Below are 13,398 nucleotides of genomic sequence, written 5' to 3' on the forward strand. Positions count from 1 at the left end.
TTGTTCCAAAAATTATTTTGACAATGTTGCATTTGAAATTGTGTGACAATATAACATTATTCCGAACAAAACTGTTGTATAAATTATAAGTTCAAACAAAAGACACAATACAACTTCTTCATGACTATTCTAGGTGTATACTCCATTGCTGAAAATTCTACTATGCTCATCATAATTCTTGCCCTTGACCAAAAAAATGATGGTCCATCGGTGCCAAATTGGGCAGGCAATTGGTGAGCTCCAAGAAGCTCGTTGAACTACCCTTGCAGCCTATTGGCAATAATTAACGATGGGCCTGATGTTGAGTAGCAGAAGGCTGGCCCAAATCCCGTGCACCAAAGTGAACCAAACGGCTCCAATTTGGGCGCCCCAGAGCTGTTGGATTTTCAACAGCTTGTTGATCTGGACCATTAAATTTCAAACGATAAAAGTAATTTAAAAAGATGATGTTGTGCCACGTGGCATTTTGTGGCGCATTTGATATTAAAATTTTGAAAAATTCAACGGTCATGATTAATTCCATGGTAAAAAAAAATAGAAAAAACTTCCAACAAAAAATATCTAAAAAAACTTACAAAGTTCACATTTTAAAAAAATAATCTGAGCTGATATTACTAATAGATAATGACATGTGGGTGCAATGAAAGTGATTGAAAATGGAAAGGATCCTCTCTCCGGCTCCCATTCACCAAATCCATCAAGTTCGCTTACTGAAATTTGATGCAACAGTTCCAAACAGAAGCTACTGTAAAAGTTATAATAGGTTAGATCAAATTTCAATCCCGGTCTTATGGATTTCGTGGAAGGGATCCGGAAAGGACCTTTCCGTTGAAAATCTCATCGCCTCTCCTTTCAACCATTCAAGGAAAACCCACTTCTTGGGCCGTCTGCAACCACGTAAAGCTTCACTCTTTAATTAGTTTCTGTGTTTAAAATTGTTGGGGTTTGCAATTTTGGATTGAAATTTGTGTTTTGGGATTTGTTGGGTGCTCGTATGTGGAAATTTGGAAAATTTTAGTTGTGGATTGTGGGGAACTGACGCAGTGGCGATCCCATTTTATGTAAGTTGCTTTTGTTTGTGTGTTTTTGGTGAAATAATGATGAGGAGGGTTGGATAGTTGGACTGGTTTTATTTTTTATTTTTTTTTGTGAAATTAGAGTGGGATCAATCAAGGTTGAGACTTTTTTAGGTAAGATTAATAGTGAAAGTTATGTTTTTACAATTTTTTTGGCAAATTTTGTGACTTGGTGGATTTGGAATTTTGGTTAAATTAGATGTATGTGTAAAGAAAATAGTTGAACTGCATGAAGCTTGATGTAATTTTGGTTTTAATCAATGTTGGACTTGGGAAACCTGGTGAATATACAAGCGAATCTATGATTAGTTGAGAAACTTAAAGGAGCTTGAGGGGTAATGAGGGTTTTAGGTATTTAGTGACATTCAGGCCATGCTTGATGTCTATTTGATGTCGGCATATGGGAAATGCTTCAACAAAAAAGAAAGGTGCTCGAAGAGATGTAGTAGTTAACTACTTGTTTGATTAGATTGCTCTGTTAATCAAAATGTCCCCTGTAGTATGTTATAGGGTTAAAGTTTTACATTAATGTTCTTTAGCGACTTGGTTTCAAAATTTTCTTTCGACTTTCCTTGGTCTGTGAGGCCAATGGTAAAATGATCATACAACAACAACAACAACAACAAAGCCTTTTCCCACTAAGTGGGGTCGGCTATATGAATCCTAGAACGCCATTGCGCTCGGTTTTGTGTCATGTCCTCCGTTAGATCCAAGTACTCTAAGTCTTTTCTTAGGGTCTCTTCCAAAGTTTTCCTAGGTCTTCCTCTACCCCTTTGGCCCTGAACCTCTGTCCTGTAGTCACATCTTCGAACCGGAGCGTCAATAGGCCTTCTTTGCACATGTCCAAACCACCGTAACCGATTTTCTCTCATCTTTCCTTCAATTTCGGCTACTCCTACTTTACCTCGGATATCCTCATTCCCAATCTTATCCTTTCTCGTGTGCCCACACATCCCACGAAGCATCCTCATCTCCACTACACCCAATTTGTGTACGTGTTGATGCTTCACCGCCCAACATTCTGTGCCATACAACATCGCTGGCCTTATTGACGTCCTATAAAATTTTCCCTTGAGCTTCAGTGGCCTACGACGGTCACACAACACGCCGGATGCACTCTTACACTTCATCCATCCAGCTTGTATTCTATGGTTGAGATCGCCATCTAATTCTCCGTTCTCTTGCAAGATAGATCCTAGGTAGTGAAAACGGTCGCTTTTTGTGATCTTCGCTAGATTGTTCCGGTCATTAGTGTGGATAAGTATATAAATGGATAGAGATAGGAAAGCAAACACAAGATGTACGTGGTTCACCCAGATTGGCTACGTCCACGGAATAGAGGAGTTCTCATTAATTGTGAAGGGTTTACACAAGTACATAGGTTCAAGCTCTCCTTTAGTGAGTACAAGTGAATGATTTAGTACAAATGACATTAGGAAATATTGTGGGAGAATGATCTCGTAATCACGAAACTTCTAAGTACCGGAGTGTGGTATCGTCTTGACTTGCCTTATCTGTCTCATAGGTAGATGTGGCATCTTCTCTGGAAGTACTCTTCCTCCATCCAGGGGTGGTATCTTTAACTGGTGGAGATGCACAAGGTAATGTATCAATTTCACTTGAAGCTTACTTGTAGTTTCAGGCTTGGTCAAACGCGATACAAACCATGTAGTAGGAGTCCCCCAAGTCGCCGAGCTAGGGGATCTGCTGAAAGAGGTGACAGACAAGGTAAGCAATCAGAGCTCCAAGCAATCAGTCCCAGATCAGAACTTTGATTTCGAGTTCCGGCTAATTGTTCACATTCTCCCTATCTTGCAGGCAGCATGAAGGATAAAGAGAAGAAAAATGAGAAGAGATGATATGGGATACTTTTGCTTTTGAAGAAGTAACTTTCCACATGCTTATTCTTGAACTGGGCTGGAGGGTTTTCTGATTTCCTCCAGAGTATAAGGCCGACTGAAGAATTTGAGGGTCAAAACAAGTCCATCAAATCTAGGGTTTTCTGTTTGTTTATTTTGACTCATGTATATGTACATATTTGTAACTTATCGGGGATATCAATAAATAAGTTTTCCTTCATTTCAACGTATTGTGTTAAATACACCAAAGCATTCTTCGCTAAGTTCTTTGAATTTTCTTTTGTTGAAGCTTGTATGTTGAAGCTTTGTGAGTGGAGCATGTAGGTTGAGGTAGTGTTTCCTTAATTTCCCAAGTGAGGAAAACTTCTCGGTTGGAGACTTGGAAAATCCAAGTCACTGAGTGGGATCGGCTATATGAATCTTAGAACGCCATTGTGCTCGGTCCTGTGTCATGTCCTCCGTTAGATCCAAGTACTCTAAGTCTTTTCTTATAGTCTCTTCCAAAGTTTTCCTAGGTCTTCCTCTACCCCTTCGGCCCTGAACCTCTGTCCCATAGTCGCATCTTCTAATCGGAGCGTCAGTAGGCCTTCTTTGCACATGTCCAAACCACCGTAACCAATTTTCTCTCATCTTTCCTTCAATTTCGGCTACTCCTACTTTACCCCGGATATCCTCATTCCTAATCTTATCCTTTCTCGTATGCCCACACATCCAACGAAGCATCCTCATCTCCAATACACTCATTTTGTGTACATGTTGATGCTTCACCGCCCAACATTCTGTGCCATACAGCATCGCCGGCCTTATTGTCGTCCTATAAAATTTTCCCTTGAGCTTCAGTGGCATATGGTGGTCACACAACACGCCGGATGCACTCTTCCACTTCATCCATCCAGCTTGTATTCTATGGTTGAGATCTCCATCTAATTCTCCGTTCTTTTGCAAGATAAATCCTAGGTAACGAAAACGGTCGCTCTTTGGTATTTCTTGATCTCCGATCCTCACCCCTAACTCGTTTTGGCCTCCATTTGCACTGAACTTGCACTCCATATATTTTGTCTTTGATCGGCTTAGGCGAAGACCTTTAGATTCCAACACTTCTCTCCAAAGGTTAAGCTTTGCATTTACCCCTTCCTGAGTTTCATCTATCAACACTATATCGTCTGCGAAAAGCATACACCAAGGAATATCATCTTGAATGTTAACTCATCCATTACCAACGCAAAAAGGTAAGGACTTAAGGATGAGCCTTGATGTAATCCTACAGTTATGGGAAAGCTTTCGGTTTGTCCTTCATGAGTTCTTACGGCAGTTTTTGCGCCTTCATACATATCCTTTATAGCTTGGATATATGCTACTCGTACTCATTTCTTCTCTAAAATCCTTCAAAGAATGTCTCTTGGGACCCTATCAAAAGCTTTTTCCAAATCTATAAAGACCATGTGTAAATCCTTTTTCCCATCTCTATATCTTTCCATCAATCTTCGTAAGAGATAGATTACCTCCATGGTTGAGCGCCCTGGCATGAACCCGAATTGGTTGTCCGAAATCCGTGTCTCTTACCTCAATCTATGCTCAATGACTCTATCCCAGAGCTTCATTGTATGACTCATTAGCTTAATACCCCTATAGTTCATGCAATTTTGTACGTCGCCCTTATTCTTGTAGATAGGCACCAAAGTGCTCGTTCGCCACTCATTTGGCATCTTCTTTGTTTTCAAAATCCTATTGAAAAGGTCAGTGAGCCATGTTATACCTGTCTCTCCCAAAACTTTCCACACTTCGATTGGTATATCGTCTGGGCCTACTGCTTTTCTATGCTTCATCTTCTTCAAAGCTATAACCACTTATTCCTTCCGGATTCGACGATAAAAAGAGTAGTTTCTACAATCTTCTGAGTTACTCAACTCCCCTAAAGAATCACTCTTTTCATGTCCTTCATTGAAAAGATTATGAAAATAACCTCTCCATCTGTCTTTAACCACGTTCTCTGTAGCAAGAACTTTTCCATCCTCATCCTTGATGCACCTCACTTGGTTTAGGTCCCTTGTCTTCTTTTCCCTTGCTCTAGCTAGTTTATAGATATCCAACTATCCTTCTTTGGTATCTAGTCGCTTATACATATCGTCATAAGCCGCCAACTTAGCTTCTCTCACAGCTTTCTTCGCCTCTTGCTTCGCTTTTCTATACCTTTCACCATTTTCATCGGTCCTATCCTTGTATAAGGCTTTACAACATTCCTTCTTAGCCTTCACCTTTGTTTGTACCTCCTCATTCCACCACCAAGATTCCTTTTGGTGTGGGGCAAAGCCCTTGGACTCTCTTATTACCTCTTTTGCTACTTTTCGGATACAACTAGCCATGGAATCCCACATTTGGCTAGCTTCCCCCTCTTTATCCCACACACACTGGGTGATTACTTTCTCTTTGAAAATGGCTTGTTTTTCTTCTTTTAGATTCCACCATCTAGTCCTTGGGCACTTCCAAGTCTTGTTCTTTTTTCTCACTCTTTTGATATGTACATCCATCACCAACAAGAGATGTTGATTAGCCACGCTCTCTCCTGGTATAACTTTGCAATCCTTACAAGTTATACGATCCCCTTTCCTCATTAGAAGAAAATCTATTTGTGTTTTTGACGACCCACTCTTGTAGGTGATCACATGTTCTTCTCTCTTCTTAAAGAAGGTGTTGGCTAAGAAGAGATCATATGCCATTGCAAAATCCAAGATAGCTTCCCCATCCTCGTTTCTCTCCCCAAAACCATGGCCACCATGAAAACCTCCATAGTTGCCTGTCTCCCTGCCCACGTGTCCATTTAAATCTCCTCCTATAAATAACTTCTCTGTCTGAGCAATTCCTTGCACCAAGTCTCCAAGGTCTTCCCAAAATTTCTTCTTCGAACTCGTATCCAACCCTACTTGAGGTGCGTAAGCACTAATCACATTGATAAGTTCTTGTCCTATTACAATCTTGATTGTCATGATTCTATCTCCTACCCTCTTTACATCTACAACATCTTGTGTCAAGGTCTTGTCCACGATGATGCCAACACCGTTTCTCGTTCTATTTGTGCCCGAATACCAAAGTTTAAACCCTGAGTTTTCTAGATCCTTTGCCTTACGACCAACCCACTTAGTTTCTTGTAGGCACATAACATTTATCCTTCTCCTCACCATAACTTCCACTACTTCCATAGATTTTCCCGTTAAGGTTCCTATATTCCACGTTCCTAAACGCATTTTGCTCTCTTGAACTCTACCCTTCTGTCCTAGCTTCTTCACCATCCCCCGTCTAATAGGATCAAAGTACTTCTTTTGTGTGTCCCGTGTCAAGTTGATAGGAGCATATGCTCCCAAACAACCTTGAGTGGAGTCGTTCGAAAAGAAGTTTCTATGGCCCCCTTGCTTATTTAACACTGCATCCGGGTGCCGATGGAGATACAACGACCCTTGCTCACTTATCACTGTGCTCGGGCCACACAGCGCGCCACTTACGGGTGATGCCCTAGCTTTAGCGCAATTTCGTTCTGGATTCATTTTCATAAGGATTCGACGTAATCATGGAGTGCCGGCTGTCGACTACCTGACGCCCTCCCCCTCCTCCTTTATCCGGGCTTGGGACCGGCAATGTAAGATAAACTTACACAGGCGGAGTTTAATGGTAGAATGATTATGGAAAAAGGAAATTTTTTTGTCTTAATATCTCTGGTAAGAGCGGGTATGCATTCTTAAAGGAAATTGTTTTGTCTTAATATCTCTGGTAAGAGCGGGTATGCATTCTTAAAGGACTTGTTTGTCATTCTTTTAAGCTGTTTAATGTGCTCATTTCAGTATGCATCATCCAAAGTCTATAACTGCTAAAAGTAGCATTACAAGGGCGAGGGAGCTATCATCAGTTTGGAAATAAGAGCTATAGACATGCCCCATAAGGGTCAATAGGTCTCAGTTGCATATCTAACTTGTTTCTCATGTGTTTTCATCCTGAAGGTTAGAAAAGATGGGTGCTCTAGATGCGCAGAGAGTGGTTCATCAACACCAGGGATGTCGGCTGATCTCATGTATGTGGTTACATGCTGGAGTTTTCCATGTGCTTGCCAATATGCTGAGTCTTGTATTCATTGGAATTCGGCTTGAGCAAGAATTTGGATTTGGTGTGCATCTGGATTTATAGCTTCATGTATGTTATCATGCATGTATGGCCACATCCATAAGTGTTCGTAGTAAAATATAAAGCACACAATATAAGTTGTAGAATAATAAATTAGTTACCAAGTGCAAAACTTCTTTCATAAATCTAGAAGAGACACTTTCCGGATGGCTTTATCTACCTTGCGATTAATCTACAGAGGATTTCTATGCATTTGTTTATTGAATTGTAATCCTAGAGTAGTGGTCATGTAGTGCTGGTTGCATTATAACTTACACCGGTATGTTGTTTGGTTTAATGGAAACAAGAGGACGTTTTATTCAATGGTGAGCAAAGAAAAGAGTTTATACACCGAAGATGGGGTTCAAACTTTAGTTTTAGACATAGTATTCCATTTTACAGAATAAAATTGCTTGAAACAGAAGCTGAGAGATTATTTCAGTTTTCCATCACATCTGTGGGAACAAAGATTGTTTTCGAAATCCTGTATATGTAGACATGGCGCCTCATTTTGAAATGTTTCCAGATGCCGTATATTTGAAAAGATTGAAAAAATAATAGTTTGATGCTGATCTACATCATGTACAGTTGTTTTGATGAACTGTTTTAACTAATTGGTTTGAAATTCTAATGTTTTTCTGATTTGTTCTTCGGCAGTTCAAATTGGCCTATATCTCATGTCTGGTTTTGGTGGGAGTTTGCTTTCAGCTCTTTTTATTCAATATGGTATTTCTGTTGGTTCTTCTAGTGCACTTTTTGGTTTACTAGGAAGCATGCTTTCAGAGCTCACATCAAATTGGACAATGTATGTAAATAAGGTAAATAAAATTCTTTATACTCAATGATGCACCTCTTTATAGTATGTGCACGACCCTTTGATCTTACACTTTCAGATTTCGATCCGCAGTTAGCAGCATTGCTTACTCTCCTTTCATCATCATAATAAACTTAGCAGTGGGAATTCTACCACACGTGGACAACGTTGCTCATATTGGAGGATTTGTCTCCAGATTTCTTCTTGGATTTTTGTTTTTGATCTGCCCCCAGTTTAAATGGCTTACCCAACGGAATGCTCCCCCGGGATATGTTACTACTCCAGTTAAATCTAAACACAAGACGTATCAATATGTATTGTGGGTCCTCTCTTTGATACTATTGATTGTTGGGTAAGCTCCTCCTCGATCTCTTATTTAACTGTTTGACTTCATGAACCTAATCGACTCCCTGCATGAGAATCTGGTAGCCACAGTTGACGTGTGCACATTTTTTTTTTTATCAAATCAGAGAACTGGATTTTGTGTAGATATGTAGATATCATGTGTCCTGTAATATTTTCATTGCGAATAGGCTCTGTATCTGCTTGTTTCTCATCAGAGTGATTTGGAGAAGGCATTGTGTTATCGCTATTCTATGTGTGCTACTAATTGATCACTTTGTTGATAGCAGCTTCTACTTTGCTCTTTTGGATTGCATGTGTTGGCAGTACTTTGTTTTGTTATTGGAAATAAAGGTTCATTGTCCTCGTATTTGCGTAGTATCAGTATATGCAGGCATTTTCTGACAGAAGTCATGTTTTTTACAGGTATACTCTTGGCTTGGCTACTCTTTTTCGAGGGGTCAATCTAAACAACCACTGTTCCTGGTGTCATTATTTGAGATGTGTCCCTACATCAAAATGGAATTGCAAGTCACAAAATATTTATTGTCTGATAATATGTTGTACTTTTCTGCGCATATTAACTTCCGCCTTAATATTTGATAGACATAAGTGCTTGCTTATTAATATGATCATGGTTGCATTCAGTCGTTCTAGTTTGGCATGCCGTTTAGTCTAATGCCTTAAAGAAACGTAATTTAAGAAATGACTCGCGAAATTCTGTGTCAGGAAATTGCTTCTGCAACGTACTTTGTTAGTACTATAAATTGGTTTTGTACTGACAGATTGTTCTTTATATGCATATATGCACAAATCTTGCAGCCGAGCCAGATAGGGAATCAGCTGAACTTAACGTGCGTAAGCAATGGTAGAAATGGAACATATTCATTGTTGGATCCCAGCCCCTCCCGGACTCAGCAGCTATATGCTGAGCTTTGCAGTTGACCATACATGTACAGATTTCAGAGTTGATAGACTGTTGATTGATATGCTTCATTCTTGTACTAAGTATTCTTTCTCTTTCTTTTGTTTTTTGTTGGGTAAAATAGTCTTGTGTATTCACCAAGCAATGGTTCTCATTGTCATTATTCTTTTCATTCTTTTACTGCCTTTGTACCTCTTTTCTACTATTCATAACAGTTGAAACCCATACCAATAACTATGAAATTTACTCGCCATGTAAAACTACTCAAACACACAATTTACTCACGATACCTAAGTTTGTTGAATGTGGGATGTTATGGATCCTCTCAATCGGACCCTTGCGCTCTACCTTCTCGGCTCTCTATCTCATTCTGCAATGTTGCAAGATGATCGGACATATGTATACTTTCTAGTCCATCCTCTAGAGACCAACTTTGAAAAAAAAAGTCAACTAAATAAAAAATCGTTTAACCATTTAATTAACATTGTCAAAATTTTACTATTTAACTGAAAAACATAGTTCATTTATTTATTGGATAACAATTAGATGACAAAACAAGTATGAATTACTTTGGTTTTTGGCGAAGTTGGACTTTAAAGTGAGGCGTTAATAACTGGATATGTCTACAGTGGTGGAATTCTCTTGTTAGAGACTTGAGCCCCCATGGAGTTTAAAAATTAAGAAAACTTGATCTCACTAGTAATTGTAACCATTTTTAAAAAGGTTGCATCCACAACAAGCTTTCTTGCAATGATACTTTAGGGGAACTATGACAAAATCAGCAATCTCCAGTCCGTCCCCTCAGAAAATGTACAGACTTCAAAATTTCCTTTCATAGCTAGGGTTGCCCTGCTGGGGTAATGTTCGTATTAGATGACACCAGCGTGACATCTGATGTGAGAAAATATTGGGTTCCATGTATTTGTTTTTCCATTTTGGATGATTGCCAAAATGAATTATGGATGATAATGATATTATGTATGGTTGCCAGTAGTGGAAGTAACCTAGTGAAGTCGTCTGAAAAAAACAAGCCAAAGTGGTTATCATTTACTTGGACTTATTCCTTCTCATATTTGAATTTTCAAGAACCAGAAACTGTGGTGTAAGTTCCTCCTATGATCCTATCCTTCTATAAATTTCCTTGTCGTTTAGTGGCAGTAATCGTCCTATGATCCTATCCTCCTATTATGTATGGTTGCCAAAAGTGCCAAACAATAGGTCACAGTAGTGGAAGTAAGCCAAACTTCTTACTTGTTATCATTTACTTGGATTTATTCCTTCTCATATTTGAATTTTCAAGAAAAATAAACTGTGGTGTAGGTTCCTCCTATGATCCTATCCTTCTATAAATTTCCTTGTCATGTAACAAGTGGAACTCACCAAATTCGCAACTCAAAACACCCTTTTCTCTATTTCTTTCTGCTTCTCTCTCAAGTTATATAGTTAACCAGATCAGGAATGGGGGTTTTGGTTTTGAACTTGATCTTAATATACTTGCTTTTCAGTGCAGTGTTCGCTTGCTGTTGGAGCTCCCTGCAATCGGGGCTCGGAGGGAATGCGACGGATAGGCTGGCGCTGCTTGCCATCAAAGCTCAAATAAAGCAAGATCTCCATAATTACAACGTGATGAGCTCCTGGAACGAATCCACACACTTTTGCATGTGGCATGGTGTGACGTGCAGTCGACGACATCGCCAAAGGGTCACTACCCTCGACCTGCAATCTCAAAATCTAGTAGGGAAACTATCCCCAAACATTGGAAATCTAAGTTTTCTAAGGGAGCTGTGGCTGCAAAATAACAGCTTCGGTCATGAAATTCCTCCACAAATTGGGAATTTGCGTAGATTGCAGGTATTGCGATTAGATGTTAACTCGTTTAGTGGCAGTATTCCACACAATATATCATATTGCTTCAACCTTATCGTTGTGGATTTCACTTCTAACAAGTTGGTGGGTAAAATTCCTTCAGAAATTGGATTGCTGTCGAAGCTGCAAAAGTTTGTATTGCAAGTTACTAATGTAACGGGACAGGTCCCTCCTTCCTTGGGGAACCTTTCGTCTCTCCGGGTACTAAGTCTTATTACTAATAACTTGATGGGAAACATCCCCAGTTCTCTTGGCCAATTGAAAAAATTAACCTTCTTGGGATTGGGCGGAAATCAGTTGTCTGGTAGCATCCCTTCCTCCATTTATAACCTCTCTTCTCTTGTTACATTTTCCATGCCATTTAACCAAATTCAAGGGAGTCTTCCATCAGATATTGGCAAAACTCTTCCTAATCTAGAAGTCTTCAACGTCAACTCAAACCAACTCACTGGGTCCGTACCTCCCTCAATATTCAACGTCACAAGTGTTTGGTTTTTTGACTTTGGGAGTAACAACCTAATCGGAGGGGTACCCAATCTCCAAAAGCTTCACAACCTCATGCGTTTCAACATTCAATATAATAATATTGGAAGCGGTAAAGATGGTGACTTAAGTTTTCTCTCGGACTTGACCAATGCCACCCAGTTACGAGTGCTGGTTATTGACAACAACAATTTTGGAGGGACATTGCCCATGTCAATATCCAATCTCTCAACCAAACTGGAAATGTTTTGGGTTGGCGATGACCAAATATATGGAAGTATCCCATCTGGGATAGGGAATCTGGTGAGCTTGGAATCGTTGCTTTTGGAGAATAGTAGCTTCACAGGTAACATCCCCTTTGACATGGGTAAGCTTTCAAACCTTGGAGAATTAGATATTTCCATGAACAAATTATCAGGAAATATTCCGTCTTCCTTAAGAAATTTAACCAAGTTATTCCATCTTGCGTTGCATAGAAATCATCTTGAGGGCAGCATTCCTTCAAGCCTAGGGGAATGCCAGGGGTTGCAGTTGTTGAATCTTTCTTATAACCTTCTAAATGGCACAATACCCAAACAAGTTTTTAAACTCTCCTCCTTATCGATTTCTTTGGACTTGTCTAATAACCTCTTCACAGGTTCCCTTCCCCCGGAGGTTGGGAATTTACAAAGTCTAAGTGAACTGGACATTTCTGATAACATGTTATCTGGAGAACTCCCCAGTAGCCTTGGTGGTTGTGAGAGTTTAGAAGTCCTGCATTTGCAAGGAAACTTCTTCAACGGGTCCATTCCTTTGTCTATGAGTTCAGTGAGAGGGATTCAAGATCTAGATCTTTCTCGCAATAATTTTTCAGGTGAAATTCCATATTTTTTAGAAGGCTTTAGAATCCTGAATAATCTGAACTTATCATTCAATCAATTTTGGGGAGTGGTACCAACTGGAGGTGTTTTCAAAAATGCGAGTGCTATTTCAGTTGTTGGCAACACTAACTTGTGCAGCCTTTTTGCTAATTTAAAGCTTCCCAAGTGCAAGTCTAAAGAGACCAAGAAACGAAGATTGTCTCATCGCGTGAAACTAATACTCCCTTTAGTGTTTGGACTTATTCTTCTAGGAATAGCCATGGTGTTCTCCTATTTCTTTCTTTGTTCGTCAGGGAAGAAAAGGAAAGAAATTTCATTGAGCACTTTGGGGAACACTATTTTGCAAGTGTCATATGCTACTCTACTCAAAGCTACTGATGGGTTCTCGGAGGCTAACTTAATTGGTGCTGGTAGTTTTGGGTCTGTGTACAAAGGAGTTCTTGATGAGGATGATAAAGCTCAACTTGTTGCCGTGAAGGTGTTTAACTTGTTACGTCATGGAGCTTCGAGGAGTTTCATAGCCGAATGTGAAGCTTTGAGAAATATTAGGCATCGAAATCTGGTCAAGATTATAACCGTGTGTTCAAGTGTTGATTTTCATGGTAACGATTTCAAGGCTTTAGTTTATGAGTTCATGGACAACAGGAGCTTAGAGGAGTGGCTGCATCCACCTACTGGAACTGAAGAGTTAAGAGATCATGTACCCAAGAATTTAAGTCTTCTTCAGAGGCTAGAAATTGCCATTGGTGTTGCTTGTGCACTAGATTATCTTCATAATCATTGTGAAGCGCCAATAGTTCATTGTGATCTTAAGCCAAGCAACATTCTCTTGGACAACGAATTGACTGGCCATGTTTCTGACTTTGGATTAGCAAGGTTTCTCTTACAAGTAACGAGTAATGTTTCAGCAATTCAGAGTCAGACAAGTTCCGTTGGAATAAGAGGAACAGTTGGTTATGCAGCTCCAGGTATATATATGTTAGATATATACTTCATTATATTTCCTTTTTTTTATTTTGGAGTA

At 39.6% G+C, this 13,398-nt stretch overlaps 3 protein-coding genes and 1 long non-coding RNA gene across 7 annotated transcripts in view; 2 read left to right on the forward strand and 2 right to left on the reverse strand.

Moving 5' to 3' along the window:
- LOC126591190 (RHOMBOID-like protein 1) overlaps window positions 1-9,056 on the forward strand; it is a 45,372-nt gene extending 36,316 nt beyond the window's left edge. Inside the window, exons 2-4 of the mRNA XM_050256784.1 lie at window positions 6,925-7,088; window positions 8,037-8,250; window positions 8,667-9,056. Of these exons, the coding sequence (XP_050112741.1) occupies window positions 6,935-7,088; window positions 8,037-8,250; window positions 8,667-8,919 (621 nt within the window). The 5' untranslated portion in view covers window positions 6,925-6,934 and the 3' untranslated portion in view covers window positions 8,920-9,056. The remainder of the gene's footprint in view (window positions 1-6,924; window positions 7,089-8,036; window positions 8,251-8,666) is intronic.
- Window positions 1-11,450, reverse strand: part of LOC126591206 (uncharacterized) — a 102,918-nt gene extending 91,468 nt beyond the window's left edge. Inside the window, exon 1 of the long non-coding RNA XR_007612296.1 lies at window positions 11,304-11,450. This is a non-coding gene — a long non-coding RNA (uncharacterized LOC126591206). The remainder of the gene's footprint in view (window positions 1-11,303) is intronic.
- The window catches only part of LOC126591175 (probable LRR receptor-like serine/threonine-protein kinase At3g47570), a 45,617-nt gene that overhangs the window by 31,571 nt on the left and 648 nt on the right, over window positions 1-13,398 (forward strand). For 2 of the 4 annotated variants that reach the window (XM_050256758.1, XM_050256760.1), the window contains exon 3: window positions 11,017-13,342. In XM_050256758.1, the coding sequence (XP_050112715.1) occupies window positions 11,017-13,342 (2,326 nt within the window). Of the gene's footprint in view, window positions 1-10,160; window positions 10,268-10,670; window positions 13,343-13,398 lie in introns of those variants that run through there. The other 2 variants (XM_050256761.1, XM_050256759.1) reach the window with 2 other exon arrangements.
- LOC126591188 (uncharacterized) lies at window positions 1,673-4,739 on the reverse strand. Its single transcript, XM_050256781.1, has 2 exons — window positions 3,598-4,739; window positions 1,673-1,980 (listed from the first exon to the last, which is right to left on the reverse strand). Exons 1-2 carry the CDS (start codon window positions 4,109-4,111, stop codon window positions 1,715-1,717), a joined length of 780 nt encoding a protein of 259 aa, XP_050112738.1. The 5' UTR covers window positions 4,112-4,739; the 3' UTR covers window positions 1,673-1,714.

This window comes from Malus sylvestris, chromosome 11 (genome assembly GCF_916048215.2).
Source record: "Malus sylvestris chromosome 11, drMalSylv7.2, whole genome shotgun sequence".
Classification (NCBI taxonomy): domain Eukaryota; kingdom Viridiplantae; phylum Streptophyta; class Magnoliopsida; order Rosales; family Rosaceae; genus Malus; species Malus sylvestris.

Bases quoted from the DNA above. Each gene is read 5' to 3' on its own strand.
- LOC126591188 (XM_050256781.1), bottom strand. From the start codon at position 4,111: ATGCTTTTCGCAGACGATATAGTGTTGATAGATGAAACTCAGGAAGGG. The intron at 1,981-3,597 runs GTAAAGTAGGAG...AGGATATCCGAG, and splicing joins TAGGAATGAGGATATCCGGG to GTAAAGTAGGAGTAGCCGAA.